Genomic DNA, 19,813 nt, shown 5'->3' with positions numbered 1-19,813 from the left:
CTATGCTCTATTTTCGCTATTTTCTCCCCCACGTGGATGCATTTTTATTGGAATGCGCGTATTATTAGTTAATATTAAATGTAATGTACATCCAATTCTTAAAAAAAATACGTGTAGAGAAAAAAGAGTTGCATATGTGTGCTAGAAAACAACTATCAGTGATCATCTTTAGATTGTAAACTGTAAGGTGCACAGTGTGTTTGACTGATAAAGTGGCTCAGTAACCTTCAGGCGTGATGGCAGCTCTAACGCTGGGAGGAGTGAGACACTGACATTCACTGTCTGGCCCCCGGATGACACACATGAAGCGTTTCGAGCTCCACTGATCTGATTGATTACTTCAGGTAGGAACACCTGCATGTCGAGCAAGCATGTAAGTTAACGCACTGCATGTGCTTTTGATGATGAGGAACCCTGTCCACTGTATGAACGCTGAGAAACACAGCATGCGTTCACCAACTAACCCACAATAACAAGGAAGTGAAAATGCACAGACAACTGTTACAGGGATAACTAGGTAAATCAGTGAGCAAATGTGAATATACTTAATGTTTTTTAATTAATGATGGTTCTGGGCCATGCATTTGGGGTAAAGTTGAAACCGAAATCCAGTCTGTGCAAACTAGTTGCAACTGCCAGGAACTGTTAACCCCGTAGTGCCTGTGCCTCGTGGTTTAGCGTTCACCATCCCTGATTAACCCATTGGAGTCCTGCAGAAAAATATGCTAATATCATGGTACTGTGATATATATATACCATGATGCTGATGAATGATTACCATATTTAATTATGTACCTCTTTAGATCATTAGAGTTTGGTTCTGGAAGTAAAAAATAACATTTTCTCTAGAGAATTTGATATTTTTAGACCCTTCTAGACAGACTCAATTTGAAATTTGAGGTTAAATGATAAATTTTGCTAATTTGTTTCTTTGTAAATAGAACGTTTCGAAAATCGAAATCTGGCGCGCTATTAGTGTCCTGCGACCTCGGAAGCTAAACCCCAAACAGCGCTGTAGCGCATCATCACTGCGCGCTGTTTGCGCAGCCGCGTAATCTATGCTCTATTTTCGCTATTTTCTCCCCCACGTGGATGCATTTTTATTGGAATGCGCGTATTATTAGTTAAAATTAAATGTAATGTACATCCAATTCTTAAAAAAAATACGCGTAGAGAAAAAAGAGTTGCATATGTGTGCTGGAAAACACGATAACTATCAGTGATCATCTTTAGATTGTAAACTGTAAGGTGCACAGTGTGTTTGACTGATAAAGTGGCTCAGTAACCTTCAGGCGTGATGGCAGCTCTAACGCTGGGAGGAGTGAGACACTGACATTCACTGTCTGGCCCCCGGATGACACACATGAAGCGTTTCGAGCTCCACTGATCTGATTGATTACTTCAGGTAGGAACACCTGCATGTCGAGCAAGCATGTAAGTTAACGCACTACATGTGCTTTTGATGATGAGGAACCCTGTCCACTGTATGAACGCTGAGAAACACAGCATGCGTTCACCAACTAACCCACAATAACAAGGAAGTGAAAATGCACAGACAACTGTTACAGGGATAACTAGGTAAATCAGTGAGCAAATGTGAATATACTTAATGTTTTAAATGAATTATGGTTCTGGGCCATGCATTTGGGGTAAAGTTGAAACCGAAATCCAGTCTGTGCAAACTAGTTGCAACTGCCAGGAACAGTTAACCCCGTAGTGCCTGTGCCTCGTGGTTTAGCGTTCACCATCCCTGATTAACCCATTGGAGTCCTGCAGAAAAATATGCTAATATCATGGTACTGTGATATAGATATATATACCATGATGCTGATGAATGATTACCATATTTAATTATGTACCTCTTTAGATCATTAGAGTTTGGTTCTGGAAGTAAAAAATAACATTTTCTCTAGAGAATTTGATATTTTTAGACCCTTCTAGACAGACTCAATTTGAAATTTGAGGTTAAATGATGCTCCATAAAAGCTGTTAATTTTTGCACACACAAAAATCCAGATGGACCAATAAGAAAAGCTACTGTAATTTAGAATTTTATATATATATATATAAATGCATGGTCTTGTTTCAAGAAAGGATTTAAAAGCATATAAAAAAAATTAAAAGGTATAAGCAATATATGCAACAAGACCATGCATATATATCAGTTGTTGATTGGATGTTAAAAAGTGGGCGTGGCACTCAAAATGGAGGTGGATCTGAACACAAACTGCCGAGTTTTAAGCAAACTAAATGCTTGGATAAATAAAACATACATGGATGAAAATGCATGTGCAACCTAGATAAGCTGAATTTAAATTTTATACTAACTTTAAGTGGACTAAATGATTGGAAAAGTCCTACAAATGTCACCAGAGAGAAGCCTGACATTTTCAGACCCACTTTAAAAATGTCAAAAAATTAAAATAAAAAAAGTATGATTCATTCACAGTCAGATCTATAACATGCATTTGGTAGATTGATTGGGTGAATTTTCATTTCAATGTGAACATACTAGCACAACATGGAATCATAACCTGATTGATTAAGTACTTATATCAGTTGTTGTGATATGTTTCAGGTTGTCAGATTTGCAGATCAATGGCTTTGACCTTTGTCCTGATCACGCAGCGGAGACTCTAATATCACGCTTCATGCCTGCAGTCTCAGTATGGATCCCACGGGGCAGAAGTACTTCACTATTATTGATTATGTGATATTTGCGTTGTTGTTGGTGGCCTCCATGGCCATCGGGCTGTACTACGCCTTCACCGGAGGACGGCAGAGCACCACGCAAGAGTTCATGTACGCAGACAGGAGTATGAAGTGCCTGCCACTCTCTCTGTCTCTCATGGCCACCTTCCAGTCGGCTGTGGCTATCATTGGCACGCCGGCTGAGGTTTACGCCAACGGCACGCAGTACTGGTTTATTGGCTGCTGTTATATTCTGGGTCTCCTGATACCAGCACACATTTTCATTCCTATGTTCTACAGACTGCATCTCACCAGTGTTTACCAGGTACACATCCTTTCAAAATATTGCAGATATCATCTAGAGACACTCTAGGTTCTTTATTGGCATCAGTGGTTCCATTAAGAACTTATGAATGTCAATGGAATCTTTCCATTCCACAAACTGTTCTTTGAGGAAGAAGGTACTTAAGATTACAAAAATGTTCTTTACACTTAGAAAACCAAAGTTATTTTAAAGGAATAGTTCACCCAAAAATGAAAATTTGCTGGAAGTTGACTCACCCTCAGGCCATCCCAGATGTAGATGAGTTTGTTTCTTCATCAGATTTGGAGAAATGTAGCATTGCATTACTTGCTCACCAATGGATCCTCTGCAGTGAATGGGTGCCGTCAGAATGAGAGTCAAACTCTCATCTGGACTCATTCTGACGGCACCCATTCACTGCAGAGGATCCATTGGTGAGCAAGTGATGCAATGCTACATTTCTCCAAATCTGTTCTGATGAAGAAACAAACTCGTCTGCATCTTGGATGGCCTGCGGGTCAGTAAATTTTCAGCTAATGTTATGAACTTTTCCTTTAAGAACTGTTCACTAAATGGTTCTTTGGAGAACAAAAAAACTGTTCTTCTATGGCATCGCTGCAAAAAACCCTTTTAGAACCTTTAGTTTTTGTAATAGTTTATCAACATCCTGGCACCACTATTTCACCACTAATGTTTTCTTTTGTCATTGATTGCTTTATTAAACATGCTCATATCTCATTCACTTCACAGTATTTGGAGCTGCGCTTCTGTAAAGCCGTCCGAATTTGTGGCACTGTTACTTTTATTTTTCAGATGGTAAGTTCCAGCCTCTCTGTTGTGAAATAAATGAGCATTTTTGCATATTTAATGCATTGCATGGAGAGAGTTACTGTGTGGTTCCTTTTTGCAGGTCGTTTATATGGGTGTTGGCATCTATACACCTGCTCTTGCATTGAATGCAGGTAATGTTACAAATATATATAGTCATAATTAACATTATTAATGCATGAACACAAATATGACTGCCTGTTGTAACTAATAACATGTATCTGTCTCTAGTTACTGGTTTTCATTTATGGGGAGCAGTATTGGCGACTGGGTTAGTGTGCACTCTTTATACCGCACTGGTAAGAGGATTTTCAGTGGTTTAAGGTTGCTTACTTTACAGATTACATGCATCTGGTCTTACTGTGCACAGTTCATCAGTGCATGATATCAAATGTTTGTCTATGGAAACTTCAGCTTGCTTTGCATCTTAAACATTTCTTTTCGGATGACAGCATTTGACGTTAACCATTAACCCTATAAAGCCCACTGTATCATATGTGACCCTGGACCACAAAACAATTTTTCAAAATTGAGATTTATACATCACATGAAAGCTGAATAAATAAGCTTTCCATTGATGTAAGGTTTGTTAGGATAGGACAATATTTGGACGCGATATAACTATTTGAAAATCTAGAATCTGAGGGTGCAGAAAAAATCTAAATACTAAGAAAATCGCCTTTAACGTTGTCCAAATGAAGTTCTTAGCAATGCATATTACTAATCAAAAATTAAGTTTTGATATATTCACGGTAGGAGATTTACAAAATATCTTCATGAAACATGATCTTTACTTAATATCCTAATGATTTTTAGCATAAAAGAAAAATCTATCATTTTGACCCATACAGTGTATTTTTGGCTATTGCTACAAATATACCCCAGTGACTTAAGACTGGTTTTGTGCTCCAGGGTCACATATTTGATACGCAAATATGTAGGGCCTCTAAATGATCAACATGATCAAAACCCATTGTACACAATCTACTACATGCTTTCTGTCGTCTGATTGATAGTTTATACTTTTTTAGCACTTAAAAGGCCATTTCAGGTCATGATTCACATGTCTTTTTGCTGTGAAATCTAATTTTTATAAAGTAAACGTAAGATTGACGTATATACTACATAATTGTTTGGAAAGAATTGTTCAAATGTGAGTATCAAATATGATCATCTGGCTTTGGAGAAATGTTTATTTGTTCATCTCTCAATCATCATTGTATTGCAATGCGTTATATGTTTTAAAACTAAGCATTTAAATATAACCTTACTAAGACAAATTATTTGGAGATATATTTATATCATTTTATGTATACTGTTATAAAGATCTGCTTGATTTACATTACAAGCTATCAGGATTTCATCTTTTTGTCCATATATATTAGCATCAAATTGCATGTTTTTGTTCAGTTTGGGCCCCTGAATAAAAATCCTCGAGTATGAGCTCCATGCTTTTATTTTATCATACCATATGGGCCATAAAAGCCTGTATCATAAAGATTCAAAACATGCAGAAAACACATGCAAAAAAATAGATTTTTCAGATTATTATTTCATGTCAGGATTTGCAGGGTTAAATATCCTTAGAATTAAAATGGGCTGCAAATGTAATTTTATTTTCGGTTGGTTACTTTGTTTTCAATGTCTCAAAGAAGTTGTAATTGTTTTTGCAGGGTGGGCTGAAGGCAGTGGTCTGGACCGATGTTTTCCAGACAGTAGTGATGTTTACTGGTCAGCTGGCCGTCATCATTGTGGGCGTTCATCAGGCTGGTGGTCTGTCTGATGCCTGGGTGAAAGTCAGGGATGGTGGACGCATTTCTGGGATTGAGTATGTTCACCTCATGGTGTAGATGGCATAGCAGCTGGTAGCCAGCACATTTAACCAGCAGGTTGTGCCATGAACGCATCTATTAAACCCAAGGGTTTTCAAATGGTTTGAAGCCAAGGACCCCCAAATATGATGATGATCCCCTTTTGAGGTTAGGCAGCTGTTTATTTAGATGTATAAAGTCCATTTATAGTATGAGAAAAAATATTTAGGCCAAATGTCCACAATAGATGGTTTTTATTGTGTCATTGAACTAAACTAACAGCAAATAATTGAAATAGTTAATTAGAAAATATTTACTTTAAGTAGATTGATTTTTTTAGCCACTATTAATGTTAGATAAATTAAAATCTATATTTATATACCACTTTTCACAATAAATATTGTTCCTAAGTACATAAACCATATGCAGATTTTTTGTCAATAGAATAAAATAAATGTGATGTTAATTTAACCCCTTAACTGTCACCCCCCATTTTTTAAAATAGGCATGAAAGTGCACTATCCAAACTTAAATTGTTGTAATTTATGAACACTTTGGAATACAGACCTAAGGTTGGGCTCTTTTTAAAGAAGAAAATCAGCTGATTATTAAAATTCCAAAAAGTTATAAGTTTAAATTTACTGTAAATAAAATGCACTATATTTATTTTATATATAATAAATAGTTTACATAACAGGTTTTACTCTAAAATTGGTATAAAATTAAATCCTTGTGTCTAAATAAGTTATGTTCCAAATTTGAAGTTGATAAGAAAAAAAAATGTAGGTTCCTGTGAGATTTTATTTAGGGCGTTATACCACAAACAGCCACCGGGTGCCATCCAAACTCCACTGAATTTTTTTTATGCATTTTTCTGTCACAAATGTCTAGATTTCTCTGTCAATATCTACTTCTATCTCAAAATAACCACCATATATGGAATCCTGAGACTCAGACCTTTCCAGTGATATGTTTTTTGTCAAGATTATAAAAAGGTTTGATTCTAAAAGAGCGTAATGCATTTTGTAATATGAAACTTGACACCGCCCACTAAGGGGGAGGAGACCGCCAAAAGATTTTAAAGTACCAATTCCATGGTAACACAATGTCCGATTTCAAAATGGTTTTCAAAGGATGAATCTTGGGCTTCTATGCTTTCAAATGATAGATAATTTATGATGATTACTAAAAGATTTGATAGAGAAAAAGGACAACAACAAAAAAGAGTGCCAAGCGGTCCCACAGGTCGGACGGTGACAGTTAAGGGGTTAATGGTTTCCATCTTCATATAGCTGAAACTAGAATTATTATAAAAATTGGTCAATGTTTTACATTTAATTAATATCTTAAATTAATGTGTTAACTCGCAATCATTAACAAAAATATTTTTTAATTTTCAGTTCTTATATTTTTGACTTTGTAAATCCCTCTATTAAATGACTGCTTGCTTTTTTTTGTACCAAGTTTTGACCTTGAGAAATTTCTCAATTTAGCCATATTTAATTAGACTGCCTCAGCACAAACTCACAGTTCTGATGTTTTTCTCCCAGTTTTGGGAGACTTTTTTTCTGGCAGTTGCAAGACATTAACGTGAGATATAAAATCGGAATTGCAAGATATAAAGCCAGAATTGTGAGATATAAACTTGCAATTGAAAAAAAGGAAAGCTTGTTTCCGCCACTGAATAAAAAATATTAAAGTAATTGTGACTTTTCATCTCACAATTCTGAGATTATCTCTCATAATCTGGGTTTTTCTTCTCAGAATTGCAATTCTGAGTTTATAGCTTTTTTTCCTTAGAATTACCAGAAAAAAAAGTCAGAATTGTGAGATTTAAAGTCACAATTACCTTTTTATTTTTGTGGCAGAAATAAGCTTCCATAGGCATCCGTGAACATATCCATGATCCTAAATATTAGATGTAGGCATGTAAGTCGTCCCATTCTGTTTGTGCTACAGACATGAATGCTATTGTACTGATACTCAGAGTCATTTCTCATGTTGACGGTCTGTGTCTGTCCAGCCTGAACCCCGACCCAACGGTGAGACACACGTTCTGGACGTTAGGTGTTGGAGGGGTGTTTCTGATGCTGTCTCTGTATGGAGTGAACCAGGCTCAGGTTCAGAGGTACCTCAGTTCTCGTACAGAGAAAGAAGCCGTCATGTAAGTGTTCCTTTTATTCATGTACAGCCCCCTAAGGCTCTCAGATGAACGTATGTGTCACAAAACATCACGTGTTCTCGTGCAGGTCCTGCTATATGGTGTTCCCCTGTCTTCAGGTGGCTTTAATGCTCAGTTGTCTGATGGGGCTGGTCATGTTCGCTTGCTATGGTAACAACAGCCCTCTAGAACAGCAGTATATCACATCCAAAGACCAGGTTAGAAGCACCAAACACATGTGATTGCATATATAATTCTATTATTTGGGGCCCCCTGATATAAATAGTGATATATGATGTGTTTTGACGTTACAGATGGTGCTTTACTTTGTCATGGACATGTTACAGAACTTCCCTGGACTTCCTGGATTGTTTGTGGCGTGTTTGTTCAGTGCATCTCTCAGGTAACAGCATGATGTTTGAAGCGGTCATATGTCACAGATCATATTTCAGTCAAATATTTAAATTTTTTTGCATGCATTCTTTCTATTCTTTTATTTTTATGTCTGTTCTTCCTTTTTCTTTTTAGTATATAGATATCTTTTTTTAAATATATATGTCTAATATAATATGTCTGTATAATATATATGCATAACTTTGTAGCTATTGTATAGTGTAAATTGTAAATTCATATATTTCGTACATTCTGTACATTTTAGTTTATATCCTTCTTTTTTTTTTTTTTTATACCCATAATTTTACATTTTTTGTAACTAGCTATTGTATAGTGTAAATTCATATATTTCGTACATTCTGTACATTTTAGTTTATATCCTTCTTTTTTTTTTTTTTTTATACCCATAATTTTACATTTTTTGTAACTGAGTGGTTGTAAAAACATTTCACTGCATGTCATTATGTATGGTTATTGGTTATGTATGTGATATAAAAATTTGAATTGAATAATGACTATAATAATCGGAATCTGATGACAGTCTTCAAAGAGAATAATTTTAGAAATCATTATTTCTATTTGAAATATATTTTTATATATATATAGGCACCAATGCTGCATTTATTAAATCAAAGATATAGTAAAAACAGTAATACTGTAAAATATTATTATTATTTAAAATAACTGTTTTCTCTTTGAATATGTTCAAATGTAATTCATTCCTCTGACGTAAGGCTGGATTTTCAGCAGTCTTCAGTGTCACGTGATCCTTCAGAAATCATTCTAATATTCTGATTTGCCGCTCAAGAAACATTTCTTACGATTATCAATTTTGAAAACCGTTGTACTGCTTCATATTTTTGTAGAAACCATAATACACTTTGTTTTTTTTTATGATTTGAAAGCTCAAAAGAGCAACATTTATGTGAAATAGAAATCTTTTGTAACTTTATAAATGTCTTTACTGTCACTTTTGATCATTTAATGCATCCTTACAGAATAAAAGTGAAATAAAATAAACCTTACTGACGAATTTTAAGTGGTAGTCCATGTTCATGCAAATCTGCTGCTATTTTTGTTTCTATAATAAACTAGAGATACAGACAGTAGTCAGTGCACAAGCATGCAATAAACCTATAGAAAGTAAACTTATTTGTATATAAAAATGAGATGTTCTCCTTCTCATTCACAGTACAATATCCTCAGCTTTTAACTCATTAGCCACGGTGACCATGGTGGATCTGATCAAACCCCATTACTCCATGACGGAGGCCAGAGCCACTCTGCTGTCAAAGATGCTGGGTGAGACATTATCTTCATTTGAAATGATTTCCGTCTCCCCACTGATGCACAATTATAGAATATGTTTCATCTGCTTTCCCCTTTACTCAAAGAGATCAAATGAAGCTTTCAGTGAGCATCTTTATAATGCATGATTATATTCCTCATCCAGCTCTATCATATGGGATTATATGTGTGGCTATGGCTTATGTCGTCCATTTGATGAACAGTTCAGTTCTTCAGGTAAGCGTGGATGCTTTTATAAGCGCTTGTGAGTTTATAGCAGTAATCAATTTATGTTAACCAATAAAAATATATCCTTGTGTTAAATCAGATTAACCTCTATTCTCTTAAAAATAAAAGTTCTCTATTGCCATTGATGGTTCCATGAAGAACTTTTAACATACATCGAACTATTCGGTTAAACAAAATGTTCTTTGTAGTTGAAAATGGTTCTTTAGATTATTAAAATGATCTTCACGCTAAGAAAAAATAAGTACATTTTGAGAAAATGTACTATCCCTCAGGCCATCCAAGATGTAGATGAATTTGTTGGAGGAATGTAATTTAATGAAATGTAGCATTGCATCACTTGCTCGCCAGTGGATCCTCTGCAGTGAATGGGTGCCGTCAGAATGAGAGTCCAAACAGCTGATAAAAACATCACAATAATCCACAAGTAATCCACACCACTCCAGTCCATCAGTTAACATCTTGTAAAGCCAAAAGCTGTGTGTTTGTAAGAAACAAATCCATCATTAAGATGTTATAACTTCAAACCGTTCTAGTCTAAAAGAGTCTATAATCCATGGTATTGTTTTCTCCAGTGAAAAAGTCATCTCGTCTGAATCAGGAGAGAAATATGCACAAATCAAGCACCATTAATAGGCCTAAACAGCTCTAAACAAATATATCAGTGGATTTTGATGTGAGAGGACAACAGGGGATGGACTTTTTCACTGGAGGAAGCGTTATTATGGACTTGTATTTTGACCAGAAGTGACGGTTTAAAGTCGAAACGCCTTAATGATGGATTTGTTTCTTACAAACATGCCGCTTTTTGATGTTATTTGATGGATTGGACTGGTGTGGATTATAGTGATGTTTTTATCAGCTGTTTGGACTCTCATTCTGACGGCACCCATTCACTGCAGAGCATCCATTGGTGAGCAAGTGATGCAATGCTACATTTCTCCAAATCTGTTCCCACTGGATGGCCTGAAGGTGAGTAAATTTTCAGCAAATTTTCATTTTTGAATGAACTCTTCCTTTAAGGAACCCCCTTTTATAACCTTTATTTTTAAGAATGTTGTATTTGACTTTAAGGCAGCTCTCAGTATCTTTGGGATGGTTGGTGGGCCGCTGCTCGGTCTGTTCTGTCTCGGCATCTTCTTCCCATGTGCAAATAGCATAGTAAGTTCCTCCCTTCCATCCATCCATCAATCCATCCATCAGTCCACCCACATAAATAAGAAAGGGAGCTGGGGTTTTTTTCAGGGAGCTGTAGCAGGACTTGCCGCAGGTCTGGTCATGGCTTTCTGGGTTGGCATTGGTGGCTTTTTGTCTCGGATGCCCAGTTCTGTACAAGTTCTTCCATTCAACTCTACTAACACCTCTGAAAACATCACTGTGCCTGCTGTCATAGATGCTGCCAGGTGACTTGTAGATCAGTACCAGCATGCATTGTAATGTATATATTTAGGGAAATCATTTAATGCTTTTCCTCATCTTCAAACAGACCTGCAGGTCTGAATGGGTTATATTCTCTGTCATACATGTGGTACAGCGCGCTCAACTCCTCCACCGTGGTGCTCATCGGACTCATTATCAGCTTCATGACTGGTAAGAAACATTGACCTGAAGAGCTTCTGATAGTACTTGTTCAGAATGAGACATTAAAAAAGCTGCTCATTGAGCTGCTTGTTTATTAGAGGTGTGATGCACTTACACTGAAGAAAGGACACAGAGACTCACAGAGAAAACGCAGTTGGACTCGCAAAAGCCTAGCAATAGCTCAGCATGAATTTAGAAACTGCATAGACTAAAACTATTAAATATTGCTTTGCATTAATTAAAATAAAGCGGTTAATACTTTACAATAAGGTTCCATTTGTTAACATTAGCAGATAGATGCATTAGCTAACATGAATGAACTAACTATGAGCAATGTATATATACTTAGGCATTTATTAATATTGATTAATGTTATTAAAAAATATAGTTGTTGATTGTTTGTTCACGTTAGTGCATTAATGTTAACAAATAGGACTTTTTAAAAATGTTGAACTTAACATTGGGTAATATTATTAAATGCTGTAGAAAAATTATTCATTGTTCATTCATGTTAACTAATGTGATTAATGTTAACAATTGAAACCCTATTGTAAAGTGTGGATATGAAGCTGAAATAAAGTATAAATATTACATAAAAAAAACTTCAGAATTATAAATGTTGCCTTGGCAACTAACTGAAATATTATTAAAACTAAGTACTAAAATTACTATTAAAAATAAGTATAATAAATAATTACTAAAAATAAAATTGAAAAAAAAAATTAAAGCTAAATTGAAATATTAAAAAATTATAAAAATGACAAAAGAACAACAAAATTGCTATAATTAAAATGAAAACTGAAAATATTAAAATGAAAGCTAATTTAAAATGTTAATAAATACTATGAGAATAAATAATACTAAAATATATGGAATCATGTTTCCGCCAGGGGTAAAAATTTATTCCGACTTTTTATCTTACAATTCTGACTTTTTATCCCGCAATTCTCAGAATTGTGAGATATTAAGCCAGAATTGCAAGATAAAAAGTCGCAATTACCTTTTTTTATTCTGTGCCAGAAACAAGCTTCCTAAAAATGTACAAAAAACAACCAGAAAAATAAAATTTTATCACTTACAGAAGTCTTTTTTTTTTTTGTACTAATTGTTTTCAAGGCCCAACAAAAGGAGACGATGTGGCGTCTGGCACAGTGTATCCTGTGATGAGAACAGCACAATCACTTCTGCACAAGCTTGTGAAGCCGAGCGCTTGCTGTACGTCTCCTGAGCACACGGTAAGATGGTCTTATGGCTTTACAGTAAAATGCATTGTTGCTTTGGGTCATTTTAATGTAGTAAAACTGCTTCTAGCAGATCGATGGTCATAAAAAAATAAATGGAAATGTAAAGGAGGATGCTGGAACTGAGGGAGAGACAGAAACATTTCTCCCATCAAATGCGGTTTCTCCTGTGGAGCACGAGACCTCCGTATAGCAAAAACACCAAGAACGGGTTATCTTGCACACTAAGTATTGTAAATGTGATGTATATTGTTGATGTCAGTAATGCTAGTTACAGAGATGTGTGCCCGTAATTATTTTGAAGGGAAAAGTTTGTCTAGGTGTACATTTTTGTAATAGACTGTATATTTCTGTCACATTTGTATTGTTTTGTATGTGTAGCTGCTGTATATAAAACCAAAGAAAATATTTTTACAACATGGACTAAAATGTTAATGTCTGTAAAGATGTAAAGTACAAATCCAAATGACAAAGTGAATGTTCAGCAAATCACTTTTTGTAATAAAAAAATGTGTGCATCATGTGCTGCGGCTTTTCTGGGTGAATCTCACAACTCTGAACATAAGTAGAACTTAAACACATACATTTTTGCATTACGACATTATTAAAATAAGAATAAACAACACGATCAAAATAACACTTTTCTGTTTTCACAGCATTGTAATGGGAATTGTGGGAAGAAAATGGCATATTACATATTTGCTTAGTTGTAATGAAATTAGTGATATAAGCACAACATTTATTTATGTATTTATTGGGTGATATATGAACTGGATATGTTCTTAAGTTTCACATTTATAAAATTAAGATGCAAAATTAATATGCATTTAAATTGACACGTGTGCATATACATTTACATTAATATATTATTATAAATAATATAAATAAAAATAAGTGATATATCTAAGATATACTTATTTTTTTATTTATATTGTATATGCATTAATAATATAAGTTTGCATTAAAAGAGGCATTTTTGTTTTAGTTATTCCTATATTTGTCCAGCAGATGTCACCAATGTGCAAAGGCCGTAAATGTCCACAACACTTCACTATTAAAATGAAAATATACATTTTTGGTTCCTGGAATTGCTGCACAAGTGTAACCTGTGGAACATCCATCCATCCTGAGCAGAATATGATGCTGACTTGAGGATGGGCTCTTTTGACTTAAACATATAGCAACCAAAGATGAGAGCCTTTACAGCTCAACCTCAATGATCCTGATTAATATGCGATTTAAAAAAAAACTTGCATAATTTGCCTTATGTATTCTAAACTACAGTGATAAAAATTTGTAGAAACAATTTTCACTCAGAAATTGTTAGTAAAAACATGGCACATTGAATTAAATGTGAAATTTTGAAGTAGAAAAAGAAGTAGAAAAACCTTTAATTACTTTTATTACTAAAAACAATTTACAGTGTAGTCAAAGCAGATGATGCTGCGATGTAACAGCATACAGTGTGCCCTTCATTCAGATTAGATTTTGAGTTTCATGACTCTTGATAGATTTGCATTGTAAAATAGATGTATGTTGTGCATCATGCATGACGCTATGTTTGCATGAGCAAACTTACAGGAAATCCATCTTTAAAGTAAAAAAACAACAACAGCATTGTCTTGCACTATTTAAATGAGTTTTTTCTTTCATCAGGACAGATTTGGAGAAATGTAGCATTCCATCACTTGCTGCAGTGAATGGGTGCCGTCAGACTGAGAGTCCAAACAGCTGATAAAAGCATCACAATAATCCACAAGTATCATGCATTGATGAACAGCTAAATCATAAAAATACTGGATAAAATACTAACAAATATTAAATATTTTGTGCATTTGCATGTCATGTGACCATCATCCAACATCAGAAAACCATCAACAGATTGTTAAATTATTGAAATATTAAAGCAGCACTATGTAACTTTTTCTGTGTTCAAAATTTGCCAAATGTATATAATGAGCGAGTACATCATGAATTCATCTTCCAAACCGCGTTTTTGTCTTATTCCGAATCACTACAGTACACTTATAATAAGTACTTATATTTGGACTATTGTAGCCTGGTCGGGTCGCCACCGCTGCGGAGTAACACATACCTGCGTGAATCGCCATAGACATAAACTTAGAGAAGTAGCTCCGGTTGGAATGTTGCAGCACATCTTATGGAGGACTGTTTCCTGATCCTGGAAGAGTAGACTACAATGCCGGCTGTTCTGACTCAAAGACTGTAACAGTGCACAAAAACATAGAAAAGTAGGTGTCATTTCATAAAAATCATGAGGCCATGCAAAGTAAAATGCAAATAAAGTTGTGCTATTTTTTCTGTAGGTACTTTTGTTTATACCGCGTGAATGAATGAGCCCGCTGTTGACAGAGTCTGTTTCCTTACGGCTTGATTCCCCAAACTGATATTCAAACTAGCATCTGGGTGATGGCTATTCTGGAACATTCTGTGGTGTTCAATGCATTTTTTTTAATTTTTTTTTTACCGTAATGCATTTTCTTTGGACACAATGTCTCTTTCAAACAACAAAAAACAGTTTGTCGCTTAAATGTTGGAAATAATTTTTTTTGTACACAATAAGTTGCGCCTGCATACTGACTGAACATTTAAATGAGCTGGAAATGTCACTGGTGACATATAATGAAAATACAAGATTAGATACAACTAAACTGTTATTTCCTCAACTGTGCACTGAAGAACTGAAGAACTGAAGCAAACCGGTTAGAAAAAAGTACCACAACAGTAATAAAGTTTGACTAGTTAGACCAGATAAGGTTTTTAACTTGAACATGTACATATAGCTTGGAAGCAAAATAAATGCAAATGAAGATGGTTGTATTACAGACACGATATAAGCAGAGTCATTTGTGGGTTTTATAGCACAGAAATGTGTCTTTAATAAATACATATGTACATTCTAACAAATCAGATGATTTGAATGAGCAAAAGCCTATGATAACTAATAATACAGTAAGAAAATGCCCCTGAAGAAAACACTTGAATGTTGAGGTGTTGTTGGGGGTTTTGTGTGCAGGTTACTGTCTTTGTGTGACAGAAAGTCCAGCACCCTCAAGTCTGTGTGATATTCTGCTATCTGGTTTAATGTGTGTCTGTGGGATTTTTTTTCACCTGTTTTATGGTTATATATTGTAAAAGTTATTGCTGCGAGTTATGAAGTTGTGAAATGATTCTTGGTGATAATTGCTATAAAGTAAATCCTACACTTCAGTACGGAATTCAGTTAGAAAAAAATATTTGTAAGTGGAACTGTGCTATCTTTTACAGTAGGCTATTTTTTTGAGTCATGTGACCTAAATAATGCAAATCAGGAGGGTTATTGGGAACATTCATTGAGCGGGATATCATTCCATCCTCTTACATGGTCTGTACGGCCACTTGAAGCTTTTTATGAAAGTCATCGCTGCAATAAAATTGTACCCTGAATCCACGGATCAATACTGCTGACAGGACATAAGGCAGAGAGGTACGTTGACACGTTTAATGGATTCTAGCCAGTGTTCTTCACATAAGCTCCATTTATCAGGATGTAACTTGTTTGTTAGCAATGACATGGGCTATTGTTCACTACTGGTCAAAAATGTGGATTAATTAAGAAGTCTCTTATGCTCATCTTAATCATTTATTTAATAAAAAATACAGTAAAAACAGCAATATTGTGAAATATTATTACAATTTAAAATAACTGTTTTCTAACGGAATGTATTTAAAAATAGATTTCTTATTTCTGTGATCAAAGCGGAATTTTCAGCATCAATACTCCAGTCTTCAGTGTCACATGATCCTTCAGAAATCATTCTAATATGCTGATTTACTCCTCACTTATTATAAATCATTATTGGTGCCCAATTATTAATAATGGTTCTTATTATTATCAGTGTTGAAAATGTTGTAGAAACCATAAAACCCTTTTTTAGGCTTCTTTGATGAATAAAAAGTTTAATGAACAGCATTTATTTGAAATAGAAATCTATGGTAACATTATGAATTTCTTTAATAGATTTTTTTGGGGGGGGGGATCAATTTAATGCTTCCTGCTGAATAAAAGTATTAATTTCCTTTAAAAATAAATAAATACAAACTTTAAACATTGCTTACCCTAAACTTTTGAATATGACAGTTTCCCCAAAAATATGAAACAGCACGTCTGTTTTCAACACTGATGATAACCAGAAATGTTTCAGCAAATCAGCATATTAGAACGATTTCTGAAGGATCATGTGACACTGAAGACTGGAGGAATTCAGCTTTGCATCACAGGAATAAATTACATTTTAAAATATAATAAAATAGAAAACAGTTATTTTAAATTACCGTATAATAATATTTTACAATATTACTGTTTTAACCAAATAAATGCAGCCTTTGTGACCATAAGAGCTTCTCTTAAAAAAAAAAGATTCCAAACCTAGTGTAGTTAATGCATATTGTTAAAAAAAACTTCACTTCTCACTTCACTTCTTAGCTCATACTATTTTGGAAAAAGTTAAACAATTTTGTATTCATTTCTTGTGTTTACAAACACCTTAAGATGAATCAATTTTTGTGTTTGCTAAATGAATACATGTAAATGTATTGCATTATTGATGTCACTGACGGAAAGCATATGCATATATTCATATGAATGACTGCACTCTGTTTCATCACCCAGAAATTGATGGCACAAAAATGAAACTGTCTAAAGGCGTCTTTCTCCTTTTTCTGGGATTGTTTTTTAAGGTGGGATAATATTTAATTATTATAAAAGTTCTTCAGTTATATACACAATTTATTATATTTAGCATTAACTCTTTAACACTTTTGTTTGATAGGTTGCAGTGGCAGGTATTCAAGCTAATTCCACACAGGTGTACTGGTTAGAACTTGAAATCGAGTCATCGGTGTATAACTTCGTTGTTGACCTTCTGAAAAAGCTGCCTTGCATAGACATAAATAATTCAGCTGTGACAAACATCGACATCACAACAGGTAATCAAACATATAAAGCTTGAAATTACACACCAGCATTTCTCACACTGTAAGAAAAAAATAGCAGAAAAACAAAAAAGGTAGGCCTATTGGTAATTTTTTGCCAGTACAATATCCTTTAATTTTAAGGACATTCCTTTAGCCCTAAAACACACACACACACACACACACACACACACACACACAAAGTAATGTGAAACTTGTTGTCAGTGCTGCTGTGTAACTCAATCAAACAGGATGGAATTGTTAAAAATTAAACGAAAATGGGTTCAGTTCTTGCAGGATTATGTTATTAGGGAACTGGCTTTTGTTAGTAAAATGATGGAAAATTATTTTGATAGTTAGGAAAAAATGATACATTGATTCCAAATTAAAAGAATATTCCCAATAATACACATTTTGGTTGAAGCATTTCAATTAAAGAAAAAAGAAAAAAAGATCAAATGTAAAATTTTTTTGTTCAATTCACCCCATGTTTACCTGATATTGTACTAAAAGAAAGCTAATATGATTTATTTATAAGGTATAATAATTTGCCCTATATATGATGGGGAAATGAAAATCGACTGCATAAGGGAACTGACCCAGACATATGAAATATAGGTTTATGAAAAACAGAAATTATGGGCAGTCGCTACGTTTCCGATTAATCTATAATTGATGCTATGGAAAAAAAACAACAACATCTATAATGTGCTTGTTTGCAGATTGCCCATGGAATGGGATGCATAAGATTTGTTCATGCAAGAAAAATTACACAGGCAGTGAGGACATGTGCAAAAATAATAAATGCTGCAATGAAAACTGCACGCAAAAAGTTAATGACATTGCTGTGTGTCTTCCTGAATCAAGAGGTAGAGTATTGTTTGATATGGGCACAGGATTTCTTGATTTAAAAAAAAAAACATAACGGTTATTAAATGCTGCTTCTTATTTTTTCCAGTAAGCATCGATGGATCAACTAAGTTTCCAAATGAGAATTGCAGCGAATTATGTGATCCAAACAAAAAAGATTCTGATGCTTACAAGAAAAAAAGCATGGCAATTATTAATAAGGTATGTACTGCTGAAAATCAACACAACACAACCGTTTTCCTAAAATCATTTGATTAAATAATTGATTACATTTACATCACTCATCACATTGTATTAAGGATTACATTCTTTTTTTCCTTATGGTGTTTTATGTTTTACATTTTATGTTGTTTAATTAGTTCATTCCTGCATTATTGTGTACCTGCCATTGTTTATGGAAAGGACAGTTTTTTTTGCCTCCTGTAGGCAAAATAAAGTACAGTATATGAGATGTAAAATATACAGGCACCATATTGTCACCCTGCAATGCTTAAAAACTGTAACTGTATTGCTGGTTTGATTAACTTGAGCAATTCCAGTAATTTTTCGTACATATACCTCACCAGCATGTTTCAATTTCTTTTAGCTTGTGGAACAATACAGCACACTGAAATATTTTGATTCTCTGATTATCAACAGTTACAGGTAATCATGATAACAAGCACCTCTGGCAGCTACTGTTTCCCGTTCTTTCTACACACACATTCGAAATAGATAAATGACAGAAAATGTAGTAACGTTTCCCCTTTGATTTAAAGGAGTGGCAGCTTGATTGTAAATTATACGGTGCAGTTAATGAGTTCAGTTACGCTTGATGAGTTGGAGAATGTAACTAAACAACTGCATGATTCTGTTCTGGTAACAACAGGTAACTTATTTACTTACTGTGAACTATTTCTTTAAAGGGGTCATATGATGTTGCTAAAAAGAACATTATTTTGTGTATTTGGTGTAATGAAATGTGTTTATGCGGTTTAAAGTTCAAAAAACACATTATTTTCCACATACTGTACATTATTGTTTCTCCTCTATGCCCCGCCTTTCTGAAACACGTCGATTTTTACAAAGCTCATCGGTCTGAAAAGCGAGGTGTGCTCTGATTGGCCAGCTATCCAGTGCGTTGTGATTGGCCGATTACCTCAAGCATGTGACGGAAATGTTACGCCCCTCACCATACTGTGATGATGCCCTGTCAGGCCGGAGCGATGATTCAAAAACATGAAAACCCATTACAAACGAGGCATTTGTTGCATCCAGTGGGGACATAATTACGGATTATAATGACTTGTACTGTCTTTTTACGCGTTGCGTTGCATTGCATCGTGTCAACATAAAACCATGTCTGCATTTGTGAGCAGAGAAATGACAAACAACAAGTGCTACTCTACACTGCTCAAAACTCACGTTTGAATCATCAGTGGCAAAT

At 34.6% G+C, this 19,813-nt stretch overlaps 2 protein-coding genes across 7 annotated transcripts in view; both read left to right on the top strand.

Moving 5' to 3' along the window:
* The first annotated feature begins 204 nt into the window (after positions 1 to 204).
* slc5a6b (solute carrier family 5 member 6) lies at positions 205 to 13,069 on the top strand. 6 transcript variants are annotated; one of them, XM_016284008.1, is made up of 16 exons: positions 205 to 344; positions 2,579 to 3,016; positions 3,746 to 3,811; positions 3,906 to 3,957; positions 4,055 to 4,122; positions 5,497 to 5,651; positions 7,658 to 7,798; positions 7,884 to 8,013; positions 8,110 to 8,198; positions 9,381 to 9,490; positions 9,642 to 9,712; positions 10,796 to 10,882; positions 10,967 to 11,124; positions 11,205 to 11,311; positions 12,419 to 12,537; positions 12,614 to 13,069. In XM_016284008.1, exons 2-16 carry the CDS (start codon positions 2,669 to 2,671, stop codon positions 12,734 to 12,736), a joined length of 1,824 nt encoding a protein of 607 aa, XP_016139494.1. In that variant the 5' UTR covers positions 205 to 344; positions 2,579 to 2,668; the 3' UTR covers positions 12,737 to 13,069. The 6 variants fall into 6 exon arrangements, with proteins under 6 accessions (XP_016139494.1, XP_016139499.1, XP_016139496.1 ...); XM_016284013.1 differs by lacking the exon at positions 205 to 344 and adding an exon at positions 918 to 1,405 and having other exon boundaries at positions 11,208 to 11,311; positions 12,617 to 13,069; XM_016284010.1 differs by lacking the exon at positions 205 to 344 and adding an exon at positions 918 to 1,405 and having other exon boundaries at positions 12,617 to 13,069.
* A 5,501-nt stretch (positions 13,070 to 18,570) lies between these two features.
* Positions 18,571 to 19,813, top strand: part of adgrf3a (adhesion G protein-coupled receptor F3a) — an 8,407-nt gene continuing 7,164 nt past the window's right edge. The window contains exons 1-3 of the mRNA XM_016284062.1: positions 18,571 to 18,588; positions 18,974 to 19,032; positions 19,146 to 19,255. Of these exons, the coding sequence (XP_016139548.1) occupies positions 18,571 to 18,588; positions 18,974 to 19,032; positions 19,146 to 19,255 (187 nt within the window). The remainder of the gene's footprint in view (positions 18,589 to 18,973; positions 19,033 to 19,145; positions 19,256 to 19,813) is intronic.

This window comes from Sinocyclocheilus grahami, unplaced genomic scaffold, assembly GCF_001515645.1.
Source record: "Sinocyclocheilus grahami isolate Dianchi unplaced genomic scaffold, SAMN03320097.WGS_v1.1 scaffold179.1, whole genome shotgun sequence".
Classification (NCBI taxonomy): domain Eukaryota; kingdom Metazoa; phylum Chordata; class Actinopteri; order Cypriniformes; family Cyprinidae; genus Sinocyclocheilus; species Sinocyclocheilus grahami.
Note: the sequence above shows the minus strand (reverse complement) of the source record. Positions and strands in the feature narration are given on the sequence as shown.

Bases quoted from the DNA above. Each gene is read 5' to 3' on its own strand.
- slc5a6b (XM_016284008.1), top strand. From the start codon at position 2,669: ATGGATCCCACGGGGCAGAAGTACTTCACTATTATTGATTATGTGATA. The intron at 3,812-3,905 runs GTAAGTTCCAGC...TCCTTTTTGCAG, and splicing joins TTACTTTTATTTTTCAGATG to GTCGTTTATATGGGTGTTGG. The intron at 11,312-12,418 runs GTAAGAAACATT...ATTGTTTTCAAG, and splicing joins CATTATCAGCTTCATGACTG to GCCCAACAAAAGGAGACGAT.